The sequence below is a fragment of the Microtus oregoni genome, unplaced genomic scaffold (genome assembly GCF_018167655.1).
Source record: "Microtus oregoni isolate MIOR12 unplaced genomic scaffold, Mior012 000055F_ref0000237, whole genome shotgun sequence".
Taxonomy (NCBI): Eukaryota; Metazoa; Chordata; class Mammalia; order Rodentia; family Cricetidae; genus Microtus; species Microtus oregoni.
The window spans coordinates 12670006-12693591 of NW_024543831.1; the positions used below are offsets into that span (position 1 = coordinate 12670006).

Below are 23586 nucleotides of genomic sequence, written 5' to 3' on the forward strand. Positions count from 1 at the left end.
GAGGTGAGCTGTCTTTCTTCTACCTAGTAGAAGGAAGGATTCTGTTTTTGTATCCATTCTGTTAGCCTGAGTCCTTTTATAGGTGAATTGAGTCCATTGACATTAAGGAATATTAATGACCAGTGACTGTTCCTGTTATTTTGTTTTGTTGGTGGTGGCAGTGGTATTGTGTGTACATTTCCCTTCTTTGGGATTTGCTGTTTTGGAATTATCTTTTGCCTGTATTTTTGTGGGTGTAACTAACTTTCTTGGGTTGGAGTTTTCCTTCTAATACTTTCTATAGGGCTGGATTAGTTAATAGGCATTATTTAAATCTTGTTTTGTCATGGAATATCTTGTTTTCTCTGTCTATGGTGATTGAAAACTTGCTGGGTACAGCAGTTTGGGCTGACATCCATGATCTCTTAGTTTCTGCATAATGCCTGTGTATTTAGGACCTTCTGGCTTTCGTTTTTTCCATTGAGAAGTTGGGTTAATTCTAATAGGTCTGCCTTTGCTTGTAACTTGGTCTTTTTCTTTTGCAGTTCTTAATATTCTTTCTTTATTTTGTATGTTTAGTATTTTGATTAATAAGTGGCAAGGGGACAGGACTTTTGTTTGGTTCAGTCTATTTGGTATTCTGTAAGCTTCTTGTAGTTTCATAGCCAAGTCCTTCTTTAGGTTGGCGAAGTTTCTTTCTGTGATTTTATTGAATATATTTTCTGTGCCTTTGAGCTGGAGCTCTCCTCCTTCTTCTATCCCTATTATTCTTAGGTTCAGTTTTTCATGGTATCACAGATTTTCTGGATATTTTGTATTAAGAATTTGTTTGACTTAGCATTTTCTTTAACTGATTAATCTATTGCCTCTATTGTGTCTCCCATGACTGATATTCTCTCTTCCACCTCTTGTTTTCTGTTGGTTATGCTTGCATATATAGGTCCTGTTTGTTTACCCAGCTTTTCCATTTCCAGAATTCCCTCAGTTTGTGTTTTCTTTAATGCCTCTATTTCAGTTTTTAAGTCTTGAATCTTTGCCTTCACTTGTTTGATTGCTTTTTTCTTAACTTTCTTTAAGTGAATTGTTGATTTCTTTCAATGTTTTGTTTGTCTTTTTCTCCATTTCTTTAAGAGAGTTATTCATTTCTTCTTTAAGGGCTTCAATCATCTACATAAAGTTATATTTAAGGTCATTTTCTTCTGCTTCTTCTTTATTGGGATGCTCAGGTCTTGCTGATGTAGAGCCATTAGTTTCTGATGGTGCCTTATTACTTTTTATGTTGCTGATTGTAGTCTTACCCTGTTGCCTACTCATCTCTTCCTCCAATCAGTACAGAGCCTGTGCTTCAGGGGGTCCCTCTTTCTTCAACTGGTATAGCTGGGGGCTAGGTGAGCAGAGCCTCTGGAGAACGCTCTTCTAGATGCAGAGAGGTGGTGGCTAAGGCTCAAGTGATCATTCCTCTAGGTGCAGGCATTTTTGAGGCACCTTAGGTCATTGATGAGACCGGATATCACATACAGAGAATGATAATGGAGGCTTGCTGGGACAATGGCGCTCTTTTCCAGAGAAACTTTTTATTGGAGTTTCTGGAAGCTGCTGTTGCCACTCACGCTTCTACTCTCTGGCAGGGCCCTGAAATGTTTTTCTAAGCACTATCCTATGTTCCTATTCAAAGCCTATCAGAACAGTCAGTCACTCTATAGCTTACTTTCCATGTGATGTAGTCCTTAGATATTTTACCCACTCACTCAGAAAGAAAAAACAACCAAAACCAAAGCACAAAACTGATTACTGATAGAAAATTTAAATAAAATATTATTCAAAAGCCTGCAGATTGGATAAGTTGTTACTAAGTCATCTTTCTAAAAGACTATTATAGCCCTACAGATGAAGGACATTCATTTCCATTCAACCTTGCCAACACCTGGTATCTTTTTAAAAAAATAAATAATTTTTTATTAAATTAAAGGTGGCACACACCTTTAATCCCAGTACTTAGGATACAGAGGCAGGTGTGAGTCTGAGGCCAGACTGATATATAGGGCTAGTTCCAAGACAGCTAGAGCTATTACAAAGAGAAACCCTGTCTCAAAAAAACAAAGAAAAAGTTATTGGCAAAATAGTACAACACTGTCTTTGTTTTCTTTTTGAATTGTGTGTGCTTATTACTATAACTAGTAAGAATAACATATTATCAATTACTATTTTTATATTTTTTCCATTTTGATTTTTTTTCTTTAGGAGTTTACATATTGGTAACTTTGGCTCACTGTTTCTATTGGAAATTGTGTCATTTTCCAAATGATTTAAGAAAATTTATTGCTGCTGCTACTACAATGCATTCTTGCTGCCTTGTAAGTATTCCTTACATTTTATATTTATACATAGGCTTATTTTCTTCCTGCTAAATCAAGGGAGTCAATACTTTCTTCAGTAGTTTCTAATTCTATTTCAAGGTATTTAAAATCTATCTATATAAAGTTTTGTCAGGGTATTTTTTAATATATGTATCTTTAATCCTAACCTTTAAGCCCCCAAGTCAAGCATGACTTGAATACTACTCAAAGACTGATGCCATCAACAGGAAATTTAAGGCTGTTTTCCTTATTCTGGAGCTGCTTCAGGAAGCAACAAGAAGATGTGTTGGTAGCTAGTTACTATAAAGAGAGATGCCCTAAGAGCTGAGGAAGTGGCTAGTGGGAAAAGTGTCTACATGCAAGCATGAAGACCTGATTCAGGATCCCCAATCTCTAAGAAAAGAGCTAGTTATAGTGGCATGCATCTATAATATCAGACCAAGGGAACAGAGATAAGCAGATCTCTAGTGTTTACTGGCCAGACACTCTAACTAAACCTGATAAGCTCCAGGTTTGAGGAGAGAACTTTCTCAAAAAATATGGTAGAAAGTGATAGAGAAAGGTACCCAACACCAACCTCTAGCTTCCACGTGTGCACACATATGCGTACATGCATAAATACTTGCATGAAAACAACACACACACTAAATCTTGGACCTCAGCATAACTTGTATTCTGTCTTGCTCTACTGGTAATTTAAGGCAGCTGCCTAAGGAAGCTATTAAACACTAGGATAAACAGTATTACAATAATTTTTAATAATCTATCTATGATAATTAGTTTTGCGATGTATTTCTCTCCTTACATTTCCTGCCCTGTCACCAGTAATTTTTAAGGAATTTACATAGTTGAAATGTACATGAATGACTTCTCATGAATGAACATTACTTTTTCATTTCAATCAAAGAATCAATGAGTCTTGAGTATTCTGTGTGCTTTAAGTTCCTTTAGCCTATAAGATGAAATACAATAACTTGAAATGATGTAAAGAGAATATTGAACAGCTAAAGTATAATAGTGTATATAATTAGGCTTTCTAGATTTCGAAAATTATAACAAAATGAAATCTTTCAGTAGCAAGTATATATAGAGAGAGAAACAGAAAAACAATCAATGTCCTCACTGCCTACCACAATGAGAAAATAACTATACATTTTCCAGAGCCTGTTTTACTTCATGTATTCCCTACACTTAAAACAGTTTGATTTGTTATCTTTGTCTTAAATGCCAATGATCCACCCTCCAAAAAAACTTACCATACATATATAGCATTAAGTTTCTTTCTGTTATACCATTAGATCACAAAATCTATGTGTCATATGTAGCAATTTAATTTCTATACTACATATTATGACTAGCACTGTCAAGTGCATTAATAATGAATATTTGTTGCATAACCAAAAGAGTAAAGTACTAGTCAACTATTAGATTGGTAACATATTGGTGTTAAATCCACTGTCTATTTCAATGCTTGCTTCAATGTAGTAACTAGGGTTACTACAAACATGAATACCAGAGTTTATTACCTGCTTTGAGCATCTGTCTTCTCTAACTTTTCCTGAAGTTGAATCCAGTCAATCAATGCTTTGAAATCTCTCACATAGTAATCCAGCATCATTAGCACCTCCTAATTTAAACAACAAAACATTAGCTGTGGTAGGAGAAAAGTTTAGGAAAACTTATTAAAGTGAATGGTTTTCAGGCTAATAATTTTTTCAGGCTAGTAATTTTTATATTTACATTCATTAAAGAAGACCTACAGTCTACTTTTTTGTTCTTTTTGAATTGTTGCTCATTTTTCATTCTGTTAGTAAGGTAATGTACTTTAAAGTCTAGAGCTAAATTCCAAGAAATGGCACCAATATATCTTTTTGAGGCCTTATTAACTAGCAATAATTTTAATACTTTTATTGTGCCATTCCTATTCAGAAAAGTGCACAAATAATGCATGTAAATTGTTAAAAGGAAAAAAACACATGAACAACACTAAACACACTGCAAAGACCTTGTAAACACCACACATGACAAAGAATACAACACTAACTAAAGGTTCCTCCATGTACCCTCCCAAACTCTACTCCTGCCTTCCTTCAGGGTAAGCAGTACCTCAGCATAATACTTAGGACACGTGACAAGAAGAGCCATAACTTCTGATTCCTTAGAGGGGAAAGCCTTCAGCTTTAAACCATTAAATACAATCTGTGCTTGGATTTCTCACACATACCCATGATTAAGTTGAGGAACTCTCCTTTTGTCCTTCCACCTTTACATGAGTTCCAGAAATCGAACTCAGATTGCCAGGCTTGGGCAGCAGAGCACCAATCCTTCTAAGATGACTCACCAGGCAGTATTTTAATTTTATTTATTTATTTATTTATTTATTTATTTATTTATTTATTTTTTTGCTTTTTCGAGACAGTGTTTCTCTGTGGTTTTGGACCCTGTCCTGGAACTAGCTCTTGTAGACCAGGCTGGTCTCGAACTCACAGAGATCCGCCTGCCTCTGCCTCCCAAGTGCTGGGATTAAAGGCGTGCGCCACCACAGCCCGGCAGTATTTTAATCCTAAAAGGTTCCTGTTCAATATGATTCAGTTGATGCGGGATTCCCCTCTTGTATGCTATAAATGTGTTTTATTACCATTGGTTAATGAAGAAGTTGCTTTGGCCTATATCAGGGCAGAATATAGTCAGGCTGGAAGAGATAGAGAGAGAGTACGTAGAGTCAAAGAGATGCCATGTAGCTGCTGAAGGAGCCAGATGCCAGAACCTTATCTGGAAAGCCACAGCCTCGTGGTGATATACAGAATAATAGAAATGGGTTAATATAAGATATAAGAATATAGCTAAGCTACTGGCCAAACAGTGTTATAATTAATATAGTTTCTGTGTGATTATTTGGTTCTGGGTGGCTAGGAACAAAAGAGAAGTCTCCAATACCAAGGCAAGAGAAAGGACAGGAAAGGCTGGCAGGCAGAGAAAATAAACTGAAGAAGAAATCTGGAAAGGGAGCATCAAGGAACAGAGAGGAAAAAGGAGGATTTCAGGTGCCACCACCCAGCCACTCAACTACACAGCAGTCACAGAATAAGAAGAAAAGTATACAGAAATAGAGAAAGGTAAAAGCCCAGACTCAAAAGGTAGATGGGATAATTTAAGAAAAGTTGGCTAGAAAAAAAGCCAAGATAAGGCCAGGCATTCATAAGTAATAGTAAGTCTCCCTGTGTGTATTTATTTAGGAGTTGGGAATCGGGCCCCCCAAAGAGCAAAAAGAGTAAAGAATAAAAACAACCAACAACACAACAGCATTAACTGTGAGGAAAATAAAACTGTAATCCCAAAGGTGCACTGCCCACACATATTAGACTGGGTACTATTACAAGGACAGATGATAACAAATGTTAGCTGAAAAAGGAAAGAGAACCTTTGTACTCTGTTAGTAAGGACAAGCAAAAGAGAATCTGCTGTACAGAACAGTGCAGAAAATCCTCAAAACATTACATCATAATCACCACATATCCTAGTTGTCCCTCTGCTAAGCACATATCCATAAAGAATTAAACCAGCACCTTGAGGACTTATCTGCATATTCCCATGTTCACTGTACCATTATATGGATGCATAAAGAAATGGTGAGATGATGGAGGGTACTATTCAACCTTAAAAGGGGGTTGTCACATTTACAACAACATGGATTACCTAAACAAATTATGATAAGTGAAATAAGCTAAAAGGAAGGAGAAAGCAGGGTAACATGTAATAAAACAAACTAGCATAATACACAGAAACAGAAAGTTACCATGAACAAGAAGTAGAAGGAATGGGGAGGCTATAGGACAAAAGGTACAAATTTCTAGTTATATATAATGAATTATCATTTCTTATATGGCTGGTACAAAGTCAAATGAGACTATGTAGGCAATGAATTAGATATGATGTAACTAAAAAAAATTACAGCTCTAGTTTAGCAGCCGTGTCTCCTGGCTAGGAAAGAAGACAAAGGTGAAGGAAGCAAATTTAGTAGTGCATCTCCTGCTATTCAAAATGTTCCTTTCAACTTCCAAAGACAAATGCTAAATTCACTGAACAGGACAGAAACATCTTAAAGCCAGATTACTTTGGATGAACATAGCATCTCTGCTCTCTGTCCACATTCGTAATTACCATTATTGCCCTCTCTGTTTCTTCTTCTTTTGTGTATGTATGCACGTATGTACACATGCATGTGTGGGTATGCAAATACATGTATACATATAAATACAAATAAAGCATCTTGTTAAACTAGAAGTTCATTATTTTGGCTAGGCTGACTACACAGCAACATTTCAGGAGATGCCTGTCTTTGCCTACCAACACTGGAGTTACAGGTATGCCTACAGGGCTGCTAGGGATACAGAGTCAGGCTATTGGCTTGAAAAGTATCCTGTGGTTCTTTGAATGAAAATGGTCCCTGTAGCTAAAGTATTTGAATGCTTGTTTCCCAGTTGGTGGGCTGTTTGGGAAGGGCTAGGGGGCATAGCCTTGGAGGAAATATCGGGGGGGGGGGGGGGGGGGGGGGGGCTTTGCAATTTCAAAAGCCCTTGTCTCACTCTCTCTGCCACCTCGTTTTGTGGATCAGCAGGTAAACTCTATGCTACTGCTCCAGCCATGCTCCCTGCCAAACCCACACACAGAAAGACAATTATCACATGTACTCACTCATAAGTGGTTTTTAAACATAAAGCAAAGAAAACCAGCCCACAAATCACAATCTCAGAGAACCTACAACAATGAGGACCCTAAGAGGGACACACATAGATCTAATCTACATGGAAAGTAGAAAAAGACAAGATCTCCTGAGTAAATTGGGAGCACAGGGACCTTGGGAGAGGGTTGAAGGGGAGGGGAGAGGCAGGGAGGGGAGCAGAGAAAAATGTAGAGCTCAATAAAACTTAATTTTTTAAAAAAAAAAGACAGTCATGAATGGACTCACCCATTAAAATGTAAGCAAGTCCCCAATTAAATGCTTTCTTTTATACCTGGGCTTGGTCATAGTGACTCTTCACAGCAATAGAACAGTGACTGAGACATGCTCTTACCCACTAAGCCATCTCCCCTGTTTATCCATCTTATTTTTTGAAGCAAGATCTCTCAGTGAACCTGGAGCTCAATGACTGGCTCTGTGGGCTGGCCAGCATGGGATTACATATGCCTCCCAGCACTGGGATTACATATGCATGCCACCAAGCCTGACTTTCTATATGGATGCTAGGAATGCTAACTCAGGTCCCTGGGCTTGCACAGCAAGCATTTACCCTCTCCATTTCCCTGGGCCCTAGTTTTCTTCTTTAGATAACCCAAAATTATACTACTGTGATAATATATTTTATACATCTCATGAAAGCAATCTTTTGTAATGGGTTCATTATATACCCAAATGTTGATTTAGTCTAAGAAATGAGTGCAAAGCACAAATCACTATATATATAGTTCACCAGTCAAAGCTGTCATTTAATTGCACAAAGCAAAGAAATGTAAACTATATTCATTTTTAGCATCCTATCCCATTCTTACTGTAAGAAATGTCAGTGACAGGGCTCGAGAACTGGCTCAGTAGGTAAGAGTATTTACTATTCTTACAGAGAACTAGGATTCAGTTACCAGCACCCATATGGCAGCTCACAATCACTAGTAATTCCAGTTCAAGGAGATTCAATGCCTTCTTCTGGCCTCTACCAGGATTAGGCATGCATATGTTATACATATATATACATACAGACAAACACTGATAAGCATAAAATTTAAAAAGGCCTTCTTAAAAATCCCAGTCTCACTTTACTATAAACACTTTTCAATAGGCTCAGAAAGATCAGAAAATGCAAACCATCATTTATATAATAGATCTTTCCATAGCTAAGTTTAAATTAACTTTGTAGAATCTAGAGCAAATATCTTAAAAGTACACATTGAGATACACTTCATAAATCAGACCCAGTATTAATAAATTTGTCAAGTTATTTACAAATGAAATAAAATACCCCCCTTAACAGTCATAAAAGGTATGTTTTACTTTAAAAGACTTCTGAACAAAGAAGCATTATGTACTTCCTTTCAAAGGTAGTCCTTGGTGCCAAATTACTGGTAATGAAAGTCTACTACAATCAGGAAAGGGACAAATTTAAGAAGTTAGTTGGCTTCCTTCTCTCAATTCTACTAATATAACTCAAATTGTCTAATTAAAATCATTCTACTTAAACTACCTACATTAAATGGGGATAGAAAAATTTAATTTTGAATGATTTATTTTGGAAATTTTCAACTGATTTCCCTTTGGCTTGAAAAAAAATGTATTGTAAGACCATAGCAACTATATTTTTTATACTAGTTGACAGAGAGAAAGTACATTTGATGGTTAACGCATTTTAAGGAATGTTTAGCTCAATGTTATCAAAAATGATCAGAGTGGTAGCAGGCAGCTGTAATCTGAGTCATGTTTGCAAATGAGCAAATACAACCAGATGAGGAGCTGCTGGAGCTGCCTGGCAGTCACTGATGCACATCTTTCTCCCTGAAGCTATGAAGGTCATTTTGTCAAGCAGGATGAAACAGAACAAAAGTGGCTCTGAAAGTAAAGTTACAGTCATTCAGATAACTACATATAGATGTGCGGCTAAAATTACCAATTAGTTTACCAATTGGTTGCAACAGATTCAATTGGCTCATAATTAATTCTAGCAACTGGCACAGAAAGCAGGATGGTTGACGCCATCTCATTGTCCTGCAGACACCAAACATCACTACAGATCTCCACTTCAGCTATGGGAACGAGCACTGATGGTGCCGGTGGTGATGAACAGGTAAAAACATACATCACAACTTCGAGCTGATGAGGGAGGGGGACTTGATCGGGGGAGGGGGAGGGAAATGGGAGGCGGTGGCGGGGAGGAGGCAGAAATCTTTAATAAATAAATTAATTAATTAAAAAAATAAATAAAAATAAAAATATAAAAAAAACCACATCACTACAGACCTCCACTTCAGCTATGGGAACGAGCACTGATGGTGCCAGTGGTGATGAAGAGGTAAAAACATAAAATCAGTGCTAAAAGGGAACTTTCCTGGGAGGGGCTTCAGCAAGGTGAGCATGTGTCTTAAGGAACACTGCCTTTCAATAACTCCTGAGTTTCTTCTGAAAGGCTATTTACTAAAGCCATGATTCAAAGAAGAAATCAGCCAAAAGCAAAATGGTGGGCAAACATTTTAGTTTTCAAAACTAGTGACAGCTCATCTCATCAACCATTCTCTTCTTTCAAATATTTCTTCTTAATTTTCAATATAAAAACCTAGAATGTCACAAAACTACATTTACCAAACTCCTGAATGGGGAAGAAAGAAAACAAGAAGTGAAAATCTGCTAGAAGCCATTCTCCCATAAATCCGTCATTACCAGCACTTCTGTGAGCAAATAAAAGCTGTCACTGTCTAGATAATAATATAGAAATGTTTTATTGTAATTGCCAACTACTCTTAACTCAGCAGCAAGTTGCCTTCCCAGATGCTTGCCTTCCAGAATTCTCCACTGCTGTGGGGTTGCCAATTTAAAGTGTGCCCCCAGCATAGCAGATGTGCTAAATGACTGATCCCCAGGGTGGCTGTATGGAAGGTGCTCAAACTTTAAAAATGGGTATTAGTAGAACATCCTTAAACCAAATTAGGCATGCATCAGAGGATATGGGATCCCAGTCTCTCTAGGTTCCAGTTTTGATAGGTGATTCCTTACTCGCACACATCCTCCCGCCACGACAAGAGTCACAGACTTGTGATATACACAAAAGGTTATACAGCAGAATTGAATCAATGCCAAATTTTTTGAAGCCAAATCTTTAGAACTGTGAGTTAAATTGACTTCTTTTCTCTATAAACATTGCTCATTTGTGGTACTTCATTATGGTAACAAAAACTAAACCTAGTAAGAAAATACAAAGATCTAGTGCTTGTGAAAATAAAAAGGCAAAGACAAGTTACAAGGCTCACAATAACACACTTAAACTCAAATCCCCCACTGTTTACCTATATCAGTGCTCAAGGTATTTATTTTGCCTAAAATGTTCTCCCAATAGCAAATAAGAAATTTATGTGAAAGCTGAAAGGTCCTCAGACCTCATCTATACCAACTTACTCATCTAAAAATTAGAGTTAAATAATGTTACTTTTATCCAAAGTTACAGAAATAGGAAACTGTGTTTTCCTTTCAGGAAACAGCACAGACTTCACAGTCTCCTGTGACCAGCAGCCAGAAGTCACCACTCTTATAAACACTATCAGGTATAACTATCAATGTTAGTACATGCTGAAAACTCACAAGTGCCACACAAATAAGTCTTCTCTCTTTCAAACTATTTAAGTAATATTAGCATGTACATTTTCCAAGTCACTGCAAGAAAACGGCATTTTTCAGAAAATCTTTTCCTTCATTGCAGCACTGTACATGGAGAAGCAAAAATTATTCTGCCAGAAAAATATTAAACAGCCTTTCTCACCAAAAGACAAATCTGTGCTTATTTGAATAAAGCAGGAGAAGGATGACTATCAGAATTGCAGCCTTTGCTACAATGTGTAAGTGGTCTGCACAACAAGAACTGTTTTCTATACTGAAGTGACTTGGCAGTATCAAAGAAAATTTTTAAGTGACAAAAAAATTAAAAGAAAAAGAATCTCTCTACAAAAACTGTAAATAATTAATGATAACATTTACAGAAAACATAAACATGGATGCTCTGTCTTTAGTAAACCCTACACATAAATAAAAAAGAAAAACTCTGCTGTTTGAATCAACATGGGTTGAAGGTAACTTAATTGTAATTACACTTTCTTTAGGTCCTATAAACAGTTCCAAGAATAAATATCTTTGGAATAAATAAATGTTGAGGGTCAGATAGGGTGACATACACTTTAAACACTGCACTCAGAAAGCAGAAGCAGGTGGATCCCTGAGTTCAAGGCCAGGCTCACTATATGGCAAGTTCCAGAACAGCCGGGGCTATATTATCTCATAAATAAATAAATAAGCAAACAAGCAAGTAATGAATGAATGAATGAATAAGTGTTAAGAGTAGCATTGTTGGAAGTAAATGTTGGAATACTCCACAGATAGTTGCTGAGTATAGAGATATCTACTTTAGTTCCAGTCCTCAGGCATGCTGCTGACTCACAATGTAATTTCAGAACTGCTAATACTTTTATACTTCCTCATCAATACATAAGAGTGCTACAGTCTATGACTTATAACATGACATTTACGTATTATGATTTATGATTCCATTTCGCATTCTGCCCATTTTCTTATTACCGATCTCATTTTTCTCTGAAGAATCTAAACTGTCCTATTTCTCCAGTTTTGTTTTACCATTTATTTATTGAGTGTAGGCACATGCACATATGCAGACATACTATGGTACACATGTGGAGGGCAGAGAACAACTGAATGAGGTGGTTCACTCCTCCTCTATGGGTCCTGATAGGTCCAAAGCAGGTCCCAAAATGGCAGTGCTGCTGACAATGTCCTAAATGACAGTCTAGGCTCAGCTCAGGCTAGACTCTAACTGGGTAAACAGAGGATTGCTACGAAACTGAGCATTCCTCAGGAATCTTATGAAGTGGGTTTCTGTTTGTCAGGAAAAGTCATTACTTCCCTTATCCATCCCCCACAGCCAACAATTTCTGGCAAGGGTATCTAGTTCCTGATGAACTCAAGCAAGCCTGTAACAGACCAAATCCCCATGCTAGTTCCAAAACTGTTACAGCTCACACGCGTTCTCCCCCAACCCCGCAGCCTGTCTCCTTAAAAGTGGCAAGGCTCTCCCTGCTTTTTGTTGTTCTGTGCTATGAACAGAACTGAACTACTGAACTAAACGTTCTATACAATGATGAGGCTGTTAGATAAAAGATAAAATGCCAGTCTTTTTGTTTTTAATTCTGAAGCCATCAAAAAGTGTTCTTTTGAGACAAATAAGCACAGTTATGTAAAAACTTAGGGTTTAAAAATGTGACATGTTGCCACAAACTTTAATTATGGCCAAATTACCAATACCACTGAAGGAAGCCTGGCAAAAACAATAGAATGGAAAGGCAAGCACATGCTTTTTTACTGGGGAGCACTGCTGTGAACCAAACCTAGGGCCTTACACATGCTAAGTACAATATGCCTACTAAGCTCTATCAGAAGCCCAAGTATAGGCATTTTAAGACACCTCATCCTTTAATAGGAAACTACACCTTGCTATCACCTAGACTGTTTAGGATGGCTTTCTGGCCCCTCTGGAATGGCTATTTGTGCTGTCTGGAAATACTGTCTGGTCATCTGGGATGGCTATCTGGCCTATCTAGGAAAGCCATCTCTAACTTGTGAGGGAGGATGAAGACAAAAGTTTCTGTCCTACCTGGTCCTCCAGCCGCTCAGTCCCAATAAAATACAGAGGTTTATATTAATTATAAACTGGTTGGCCTATTAGTTCAAGCTTATTATTAACTAGCTCTTACAACTTAAATTAACCCATAATTCTTATCTATGTTTAGCCATGTAACTTGGTACCTTACTTAGTCAGGCATTCTTATCTTGCTTCCTCTCAGTCTGGCTAGTGACTGACTCTGCCTTTCCTCTTCCCAGAATTCTCTTAGTCTGGCTGCCCCACTTATACTTCCTATCTGGCTACTGGCCAATCAGCATTTTATTAAACCAATACAAGTGACAAATATTTACAGTGTACAAGAGCATTTCCACAGTAGGAGGAAGTTAAATTTCTAACCCTTTATGAAGTTCATGCAAAGGTTTCCTATCATTCCTCATGATCCTTTAAAAGTCATGTTAAGACAGGAAGATTTAGGTGGAACAGACATTGACTCAGACCTGCAAATTATTTTCAGATCATAACTATTTTTAAGACCTCTGCAAAATAATTTTGTAGTAACACATGAGCAAAGCAACCCCAAATGAAGAATTTCTACTCTAGCATCCAAGTAAAAAAGATCCTATTAAATTTTTCCTTCAATCCTGGATATCTATTTTCCCCCACATTTGCATTCAGAAACCTCTCAATGCCTTAAATTCATATACATTTTGAAATAGTTATACTTTAAAATCAGTTACTTTTCTATGGCTATTTCTATTCTATTTCTAGTCTAATGATGACCAACTTATAGAATAAAGAATTTGTTTTAGGGCTTATGGTTCCAGAGATTAGAGTCCACTATGGCAGAATATAGGTAGCAGATGGAGGAGGATGGAGCAGAAGCTGAAAGCTCATATCTCAAACCACAAACAGGAAATAAACAATACACTCGAAAATTTGAAACTTCAAAGTCCATGCCCAATGACAATAAATATTAAGAGTTACTAAACAATGTGTAATGTTCATCATTTTGGTGGGGTGTTTTTTTTTTTGTTATTAGATCTCTTTTGATTCAGTGTTCTGGATGTTTTTCTTCCTTGCGCACTCCTGGCCATGTCTGACATTCTCTTCAGATTTAATTATTCTGAATTCTATATAGAACTGGTTTAATGGTCAAAAGCTCCTTAAATCTGTTATCATGGAAAGTTTTCCTTTGTCACTGAGAACTGCCATGTTGGTGTATGTGGTCCATGCTGCTGCCAGTTGCCATGGGCAAGGAAGCTTCTTTGCAGTGGTACTGATGACTGCACACTCATGACTGAGAGTGAGAGACATTGAAGGCTTCTATGACAACCACTGCACACCCGCCCCAACAAAAGAAACAGTCCAGACCGGTGAAGAGAATCCTTAAAACTGTAATAAAGATGCTGAAGTGTAGCTCTTCACAGCTGATGGCTTCTGGTGGTGGTAAGTGGTGGGGAAACCACGGGACACCCAGTTTTCTTTAAGAGGGTGGCTACTGGGAGTTTGACCATACTTCAATGAGTATATTAAACTTGGGACTTTTTGGGGGCGTGGGGATGAAAGGGAGGTAGGAAGAAATGGGAAGCAAGTGTAAGCAGGATACACTGAATGAAATTCTCAATTAATAAAAATATTGTATTATAGTGGGAAAGAGCAGTTATGTATGTGACTTGATCTTCCCTCCAGCTTTTGATATATTTTTAAATATACTTCATATTTAGAGTTTTGGCTAATATATGATATACAGAGTTTTTATTTGTTTGCTTGGTCTTTTTTTCTGGTCCCATGTATTTGGTATTCTCTATATCTCTCAGAACTTGATAGACATCTATTAGATTATGGATATTTTATTCCACAATTTTGTTGAAATATTTCTAGTGCCTTTGGTCTGGGTCTCTTTTGTCTTCTATGGCTATTATTTATAGGTTTGGGTTTTTGATAGTGTCCCAGAGTCCATGCATGTTCTGTTCCTGGATCCTTTTAGATTTGACTTTTTTTATTAGATTTGACTTTTTTTTTATTAATTCAATTTTTCTCCTTTGTCTTCAGGATGCACTAGTCTCTCTTCCACTTGATACAATATCTTGGTGAAGCTTTTGTCTGAATTTTGGGTTGAAATCCTGATGTTTTCACTTTTTGGCTTTTCTTCCAAAATTCTATTTCTTTATTAAGTTCTATTTTCATATCTTGAATTTTCTCCATTATTGCATTCTTCAATGTAACAGGATGCAAATTGGTGCATAAAAGCAGTAGTTTTCTTATGACAAACACACTGAGACAGAAATCAGGGTAACACCACCATTCAAAATAATAATCACAAAATACACTGGAATAAATTTAATGTATATTGGAGTAAATTTAACAATAGAAAAGAAAGATTTATATAATGAAAACTACAGACAGTTATTTAAAAATGAGGATGATACAAGATTTATAAAAACCTCTTATGCTCGTAGATTGCGGTAGTAAAACAGTGAAAATGGCATCCTACCAAAACCTACCAACAGTGCAATCACCACCAAAATTGCAATAAAATCCTTCATAGACAATGAAAACAATCTTAAACATTATGTGGAAACACAGATGAACCAAGATAGCTTTAAAAAATCATAAACAATAAAAAAAAAGCCACTGGCGTTATCGCCATCCCATATTTTGAGTTTAGCTTCAGAACTACAGTAATAATTAAAACAAAAAAAAAAAACATGGTACTGGCATAAAACAAACATGCTAATCAATGGATTAGAAATGAAGACATAAATATAAGTTGCCTGATTTTCTATAAAGAAGTCAACAATACATATTGGAAAAAATAACATTTTCAACCAATTGTACATGTCAAGCTGGAAAGCTATACATAAAGGAATAAATCATTTTGTCTCACACTACACAAACTCAACCCCAAATGGATCAAGCACCACAACATAAGCCCTGAGTATGGTAAGAGAAAAAAGTAGGGAATATCCTTGAATTTACAGACAAAGAATGGGGCTATCTGAACATGATCTAGTAGCACAGGCATTGAGACCAAAAACTAATAAATGGAAACCGATAAAACTAAAGTTCTTTGAATATTCGATGGAGAGATGGGAAAGATAGAAGAATGGAGTGGCGGAGAAAGGCAAAACTAGAGACTCAAGGTTGGTGGTAGGTGTGAGAGAATCCTGCAGTGGACAGGGGAACATATCCCTTTCCTAGAAGCCAGCAGGGTGGACAGGGTGGCATGCAGCAGCCTGAAGCTTGAATTCTGACTCAGTTCCTGAACATTGCCCAGCTGCATGATGGCCCTGGTTCTATGCAATGACAGGATGTCCAAGATAAAAAATGCTTCATTTTCTGGAATGGACCTTCTCAAAAGACCTCCATTGTCCATGCTGCCCCTAGAGGCCACATTGGTATCTATGGTCTGCTGCCCTGGGCTTTGTGGAAGCTCAAGATTCCTGGGGAATTCTGTGGTCCTACAGCAGCCAGGATCCATGTTGATGTCCTTGACCCAAGTTACAGATGAAGACCATAGGGATGTCATTGGTCCTTGGTATGGGCCACCACATGACCGTGCTCCTGCAGGACACCATGCTTATGTGAGTGGCCTGTACTGCCATCTGGAGCCATGTTGATATCCATGGTCCCTGCTGTCACTGAGAGCCATGTTTGGGTACATAGTACTGCTTCAAATATAGGACATGATGATATCCATGGTCTGTACTGTCACTGGAGACCATGCTGAGGTCAGTGGTATGTATTAATGCCAGAGACCATATATAAGTCTATGATCCGTGCTCCTGATAACTGACTCTTTAGGCATGGTATTGATGACTGAAGACTCAGTTGAGAAAGAAGGACACTGAAGGCTTCTGTGGCAAACCATACTCCCACCCCAACACACTCCCTAAAAAGTAACAGCCTAGACAGAAAGTCATCAAGGAGAATTCTTAAAACTTGTGATACTGATGCTGATGTGTAGATCTCCACAACTGATGGCTACTGGTGGGGGAGAAGTCAGGGAAAGACTCAATTTTCTATAAGGGGCTGGCCACCTGTAGTTTGATCACACTCCAATGAGTATATAAGGAATACAATTTAGACTTGTTTTTTTTTCTTCTTTTTCTTGGAGTAGGGGTGATCACAAGGGTGGGAGGGTGGCCAGGGAGACCTGTGAAGTGAGTGTGCTCAAGGTTCATGATGTGAAATTCCCAAATATTAATAAAATCATGATTTAAAAAAAAACTAAAGTTCTTGTACAGCAAAAATGTGTCTTAGAGTTATTATTGCTGTAATAAAACACCATGACCAAAAGCAAACTAGGAAGACAGGGTTTACTTCACGTGCCGTTCTATATAACAGTTCATCATCAAAAGCAGTAAGGGAAGGAACTCAAACAGGACAGGGACCTGGAGGCAGGAGCTAATACAGAGGTCATGGAAGAATGGCTTACTGACTTGCTCCTCATGGCTTGCTCAGTCTGCTTTCTTTGTTATAGAACTCGGGATACCAGTCCAAATGCGGCCCTACTCCCAATGGGCTGGGCCCTCCCACATCAATCATTTTTAAGAAAATTCCATACAGGTTTGCCTACAGCCTGATATTAAGGAGGTGTTTTCTGAACTAAGGCTGCTACCTCCTTCTTGATGACTCTAGTTTGTGTCAAAATGAGAAAAAAAATAGCCAGGAAAAAAGACTATCATCATTCAAGTGTGTAGGAATATTTTGTTTGGTTTTAACAAATAAAGCTTGCCTGAAGATCAGAGTGCAGAGCTAAGCCCCTAGAGACCAGGTAGTGGAGGCATACACCTTTAATTTCAGCAATAGCGAGACAGAGGCAGAGGGATCTCTGTGAGTTCAAGGCCACAATGGACTACATGAAATTGATCCAATCCAAAAGAGAAACAGAGCTCACACAAAGGTGATCCTAGCACTTGGGATCACACACTTTAATCCCAGCACTAGGGAGGAGGAGACAGAAGTGATATGATTGGGTACAGAGAGGAATATAAGGTGGGAGGAGATAGGCACTCACTGTAGTCTGAGTTTTGGTGTAGACAGATGCAGTCTGCAGATGCAGTCTGAGAAGAGGATCATCCCTTCAGTCTGAGAATTTGGGAGAGGTAAAAGGTCTCTCTAGTTACTGACTGCACTGCTTCTCTGAATCTTCAGCTTTTATCCCCAAACATCTGATAACAAAAGTGCTCCCAGGACAGGATATGGTCAGGTTCTTTTCTCTGACTCAATTTGAAGTCAGTGGCCTCAACCTCATCACTGCACACACAGATCATGGTACTGCACAGGTACCATATGTGATCTCCGGGCAGTGTGCAAGTTCACACTGGATCCCTCTGCTCAAATCTGTCAGAATTCTTTATACATTCAGTTAGCCAAATGGTCAGAAGCATACTGCCTAAGCATCCCTCAAGTGGGAATGGGCTGCTACAGTAAGTTGGTTACACCATAAATTCTCTAAGACACAGGTAACACTAAACTCTAAAAGCAACCCCCCCCAAGGTATGACAAATTTATGTCAAGTTCCCCATAATACAGATTCAAATTGGAAACATGGAAAGGAAATAAACGTGTTCTCCGCATTCTTTCCCTTAAAATTCCTTAATAGATTCCGGACATATCATAGTCAAGGCAAATATCCGTCCAGAGAAGATTTTATCCTTCCCCTCTTTGTGTGTTTAAACCCTCAAATGTCCTAACAAAATTCTCTTAGTCTACTCCTCAGACTTTACTGTGAACAAAGAAGGGGGCTGGCCACCACTATACTAACTGCACAAATGCCAAAAGACAACATCTCTTCAGCCCATCTTTTAGCCCTCGTTGTAAGGAAGCAAGAGAAATGGAGGGGTATGGTTGGAGTGTGGTATTCCAGGAATGTCAGTGCCTAGAAAATCATGTAGTAACATGGCTGAAACTAGAGTAAGTATACCTTCCAATAGGAAAAATAAATCAGGTCAACAATCCTGAGTAAAATAAAAATACGTTTCACTACTATGCTGCACTTCTCATGAGATTACATAATACAGGTGTTATTAACTGCTATTAAATATGGACACCAAACTGAGCTGTGATTACTCAGTCAAGGAACAAAACTCATCAATAGAACATCTGGTGCTTTAACAAAACACAGGTTAAATCACCTGAAAAATAAGAGGATGCTGCTAGTGATTTCTCTGTAGTTAGGAGCACTGGCTGTTTGTCCAGAGAACAGGGATTCAATTCCCAGCACCCACATGGCAGCTTACAAGTGTCTCAAACACCAGTCCCTGGGGATCAGATGTCCTTTCTCTGGGCTCTGCCACCAGGCACCAGGCACCAACATACGTGTAGGCAAAACATCCATAAACATAAAAATAAATAAAAACTAAAACATCAGGGAAATCTCTGAGTTTTGTGTCTCACAAATATACTAACTAAATGCAAAATTAAAGCATAGAGCTTTGATAATGATAAAAGAGGAAAAATACTAAAAGGAATAAAGATTGTAACAGAGCATGTACTTGGACTGTGATCAAATTGTGTCTATTTACATTATTTAGAAGTTCTAGTAGGCAGAAGAGTGGAGGAGAAAATGAGCATAACTTGAAGCTAGCATGAGTCATCAAGCATCATCTCATAGCACAATCATCACTCTAATTTTCTCAAACCCTTTCTCACTCTTTCTTCAATGAGCATTAGTATTTTGCCTTCATGTATGTCAGTGTGAGTGTGTCAGGTCTACTGGAACTGGAGTTACAGACAGTTGTGAGCTGCCATGTGGGTGCTGGGAAACAAACCCTGGTCCTCTAGGAAAGAGCAGTCAGTGCTCATAACCGCTGAGCCATCTCTCCAGCCCCTGCCATCTACCTTTCACTCTTAACCTATAATTTACATTAAAAAATCTTTATAATTATTAAACTTGCATACACCTTTGGATAAGTGAGTGTCAGAACCAGAAATAAAAGACAGTTTCTTACACCAGTGAGTGTTCCTCAAACACAGCAACACTAGAGGGAGATGACGATGCACAAGAGCTGTGGTTGCAACTGGGAGCTGTCTTTAGCCAGGGGCAGGGAGGTACATAAGACTCCAAGATCAGAGTCTCCAAGGGCCCCCCAAATGTAAGCCCCCTTGCCACCCTAACCTCCCGTAGTGGCATTTCATTTGTAATTTAATAAATAAAGCTTGCCTGAGGATCAGAAAAGCAAAACAGCCCCACTGGTCAGCCTTACAGACCAGGCAGTGGTGACACAGACCTATAATCCCAGTAGTTTGCCATAGAAACTGGGTGGTAGTGGTGCATGCCTTTAATCCCAGCACTAGAGAGGAATATAAAATGGGAGGAGACAGCTCTCAGACAGTCTCAATTCTGAAGATTCCCAGTAGCAGGATTGCCATTTCGGACTGACATAAAGGTAAGAGCCAGTGGCTGGATGTTTTCTTTTTCTGACCTTCGGGTTGAACCCCAATATCTGTCTCTGGGTTTTTATTAATCATGCTACAGTTAGCAATCAATCTCTTTTCTCTAACCAGAATGAATTAGAAGCATGCTAATTATCTCAGCAGGAAGGAAGCAATTTCCAACTAAAGCATGAAACATGAAACAACAAACAAACAAAAAATGGAAATTTCACCATAATCACTTACAGTAGTCAGATATGCAGATATGACTTTTCTGGGGGGTGGGAGTTGAGACAGGGTTTTTCTGTGAAACAGCCCTAGCTGCCCTGAACCTAGCTCTGTAGATCAGACTGGCCTCAAACTCAGAGAGATCCTCCTGCCGCTGCCTCTTGCCTCCCCAGTGATGGGATAAAAGGTGTGCACCAATACCACCCAGCCTCAGATACTACTTTCAAATTCCTATTTGTGTGTTTTCTTGAGAAGGCACACATTTGTATGTGTATGTGTGTGTACATGTGTGTGCATGCGCAAACACACACATAACATCTAATTCCTTCCCTAAAACTATGAAATAAGACAGCTTTCCACTATATCACTCAAAGAATACTTAACAAACAAAAAGTTCAAGATTTAAAAACTTACAAATCAATAAAGCCTCTAGCATGTGTTAACCAATCATTGTGTAAAAGTCAAAGAACAATTCTCATTACAGGTAATGAAGTAAAAAGTATACAATTAAAACCCCAAAAAAATGAGGTTAGCAAGTCAGAAGTAGGAAAAGTTTGAAAGCATCTGACTTTAGATGAAGGATGCAAAGCACACCTTACCTTACATTCCACCACACTCTGATCTGATTCACAAGTCACATAGATCTCATCTACTGCCCGGCGAAGATTATCAAAAAGAAACGCCCAGTATCGAGCTCTTAGGTCAATTTTCCGTGGGTGCCTTGCCTTTGTGGGACTTTTATCAAAATGCTTCTCTCCACTTGTGGACGTTATTTTACAGTCTACGGCAGTACTCTGGTGAAATAAACAAAACATTTTAAAAGGTAAGAAAAAGGCTTCTAGGAATTAGGATTTTGGTTTTTTTTATAAAGCACACCTTTCAACATAAATATTTGAGACTTCTTTTCAGTTTATGTCACACTTGAGCTCATAAAAAAAATTTCGACCCTAAACCAGAGGCAGATTTTTCCAGTAAAATCCCAGCATGAGGGGGAAGGAAGTCCCAAAGCCTCACTCTTAGCTGAGAGGAAGAGCCCAGTGCATGCACCCTATGTACACATGCCACAGTGCACGTGTGGGGGCAGAGGACTGTTTGTGGGAGTCAGTTTTCTCTACTCCTCATGTGAGCACCCAAGACCAAAGTCAAATCATCAAATTAGCAAGCACTTTTACCCAGAGTCATCCTGCCAACCCAGCTGATCTCACTTTTAAAGGACACTATTCATGGAATAACTAACCCATTCTCATGGTACTGGCATGATACTTTCTGGAAGATGATACAGAAAGAAGATTCTCACCAGACTGGGCCCAAGACCTTGGATTTCTCAGCCTCCAGAACGCAGAACTATATTCCAGATAATTAGCTATTGCTTTTAAATTACCCATTGTGTGGAAGTTTTTCACAGCAGCACAAGACAAACTAAAACAATGATTAAACTTAGTTTTTGTGTATCTAAAACTGATTAGATTTCACTTCTATAATGGAATAATTATTTGACTAAGAACAGAACTTAAGCTCAAATGTTTTCTGGGTTCACTGGCCTTAGAACTCTTAGACACTGCTCCTTTGTCTTTTTGTGGTTACAGAGACTGCTAATAACCTGTAATCCTAGGTGGTGGTCCTTTTTGGTAAGCTTAAAGACTTTCCTTTGCCCTGCTGTTCTGAAGACTGTAAAATAGAGCTAAGTTAAAAGTTATTTTCATTTATGCCGCTTAGCTCCAGTTTATGTTCTAAAGCCCCAGAGAACTCAGCAACTGAAAAAACTTTCAGCGTACCATTTATTTCCGACTTTTGGAAGCCATAGAAGACGTGAACTAGAAATTCCACCCTAGATTCTTTCACATCTTCCATGTCTTCAGCCTCTCATAGTCTAAATCCTCCTCAGAGCACCCTCCAGTTTGCGGGTTCTTTCACTAATCTCTTTCCAAGCTGCCATTTACTCTGTCGATTGCAGTTTTTCAAATTTTGACTGATAATCTATAAGTATTTAAAATTAATAGTTCACTTCTTTATTTTAAAATTTACCAAATTTCCTGTACAGCTATTCTTTCTCTTGAGGAACCTAAACTCATTTATTTGAAAGTTCGCCTTAGAATAGCATCTTACTGTTCGTGTCCTAAGGAAGAAATTCTCCTTTGTATAAAGTACTGACTGTGTTTCACGGCATTTTCTTCATATGCTTTGATATTTTATTTACTTGTTTTGAGTTTTGTGTCTTTCACTTCCTTACTTTGTTTACCTTTAGATAACATCAATCTGGCACCATAGAGTTTTATTTCCTGGGTATTCTACTGGAGCCTACACTTTCCCACAAGGAGTATGACAGACTGAGTCTTTAGTTAGAAGGTTCCTCCAGAGAGCAGTCTCCACTGCCTTCAGACATCCGCTATCAGTCTTTTCACCCTTTGACAGGGTGTGTCTCTTTCATTCTAAGATTACACAGTCGTGAACAGGACTAAGTTTTCAAATCAGAACCTGAATTTGTTTCCCACTGCAAAAAGCACCCAGGCTTCTTATCCCATTGGAACTCATCTTCTAGATGCTTTGACCATTCAGTTTGTGTCCCCCAACTCCACTTACTTCTAAATAGAAAGTTTGGTTTTCTATCTGTAGATACTTATACTGTTTTTAAAATATCTTTTATTCATATCTAAAAAGAAATTTTGTCATTGATGCGTCTGTAAGGTGCACTCTTTGTGAACTCAAATGATAGCATGATCTAAATTCTGCTTTCTTCATATAAAGTTTTGGGCTAACTTAATATATCTAATAATATTAAGTTAAAATAACAAATATGAAAATAAAAAAATGAAAAGTTCACTATAATTATCCTGAACATTTTTTTAAGAAGAGGAAGGTCTGGATTCTATATAGCTCGACTGAATCTATTTGGAAACTTTTTTTTTATTAAATGTTCTTTTTTTTTTTTAATTTAAAGTCACTAAATTGTGACTTCTACAAATGAAAAGTAGCATTGCTTTGAAAAATATCATAAATTCCCACATATGGAGCAGGTGGTAGAAAGGTGAAGGCTATAAACTGAAAGCTGGCAGTTTAGGCAGAAACACTGCTGGTTGCCATTCGCTGGGACGTTATATAGCTCTCTGAGCATCTATCTCTCTTCAGATAGGAATTTCACATTCTTGTGGTTCTGTTGGAGACTGCATCCAATGTGCAGGTGTTCAATCCTAGAACACACAGGTGGAGGCCATAGGAGGAGCATGGGTGTCTGCTTCTACTACTCTCTGCTTTATTCC

The 23586-nt window shown here is 38.1% G+C and overlaps 1 protein-coding gene across 1 annotated transcript in view; it reads right to left on the reverse strand.

The window, feature by feature from the left end:
* The window catches only part of Scaper (S-phase cyclin A associated protein in the ER), a 343723-nt gene that overhangs the window by 296070 nt on the left and 24067 nt on the right, over positions 1 to 23586 (reverse strand). Inside the window, exons 5-6 of the mRNA XM_041638504.1 lie at positions 20929 to 21123; positions 3863 to 3963 (exon numbers count right to left, since the gene is read on the reverse strand). Coding sequence (XP_041494438.1) covers positions 3863 to 3963; positions 20929 to 21123 — 296 coding nt within the window. The remainder of the gene's footprint in view (positions 1 to 3862; positions 3964 to 20928; positions 21124 to 23586) is intronic.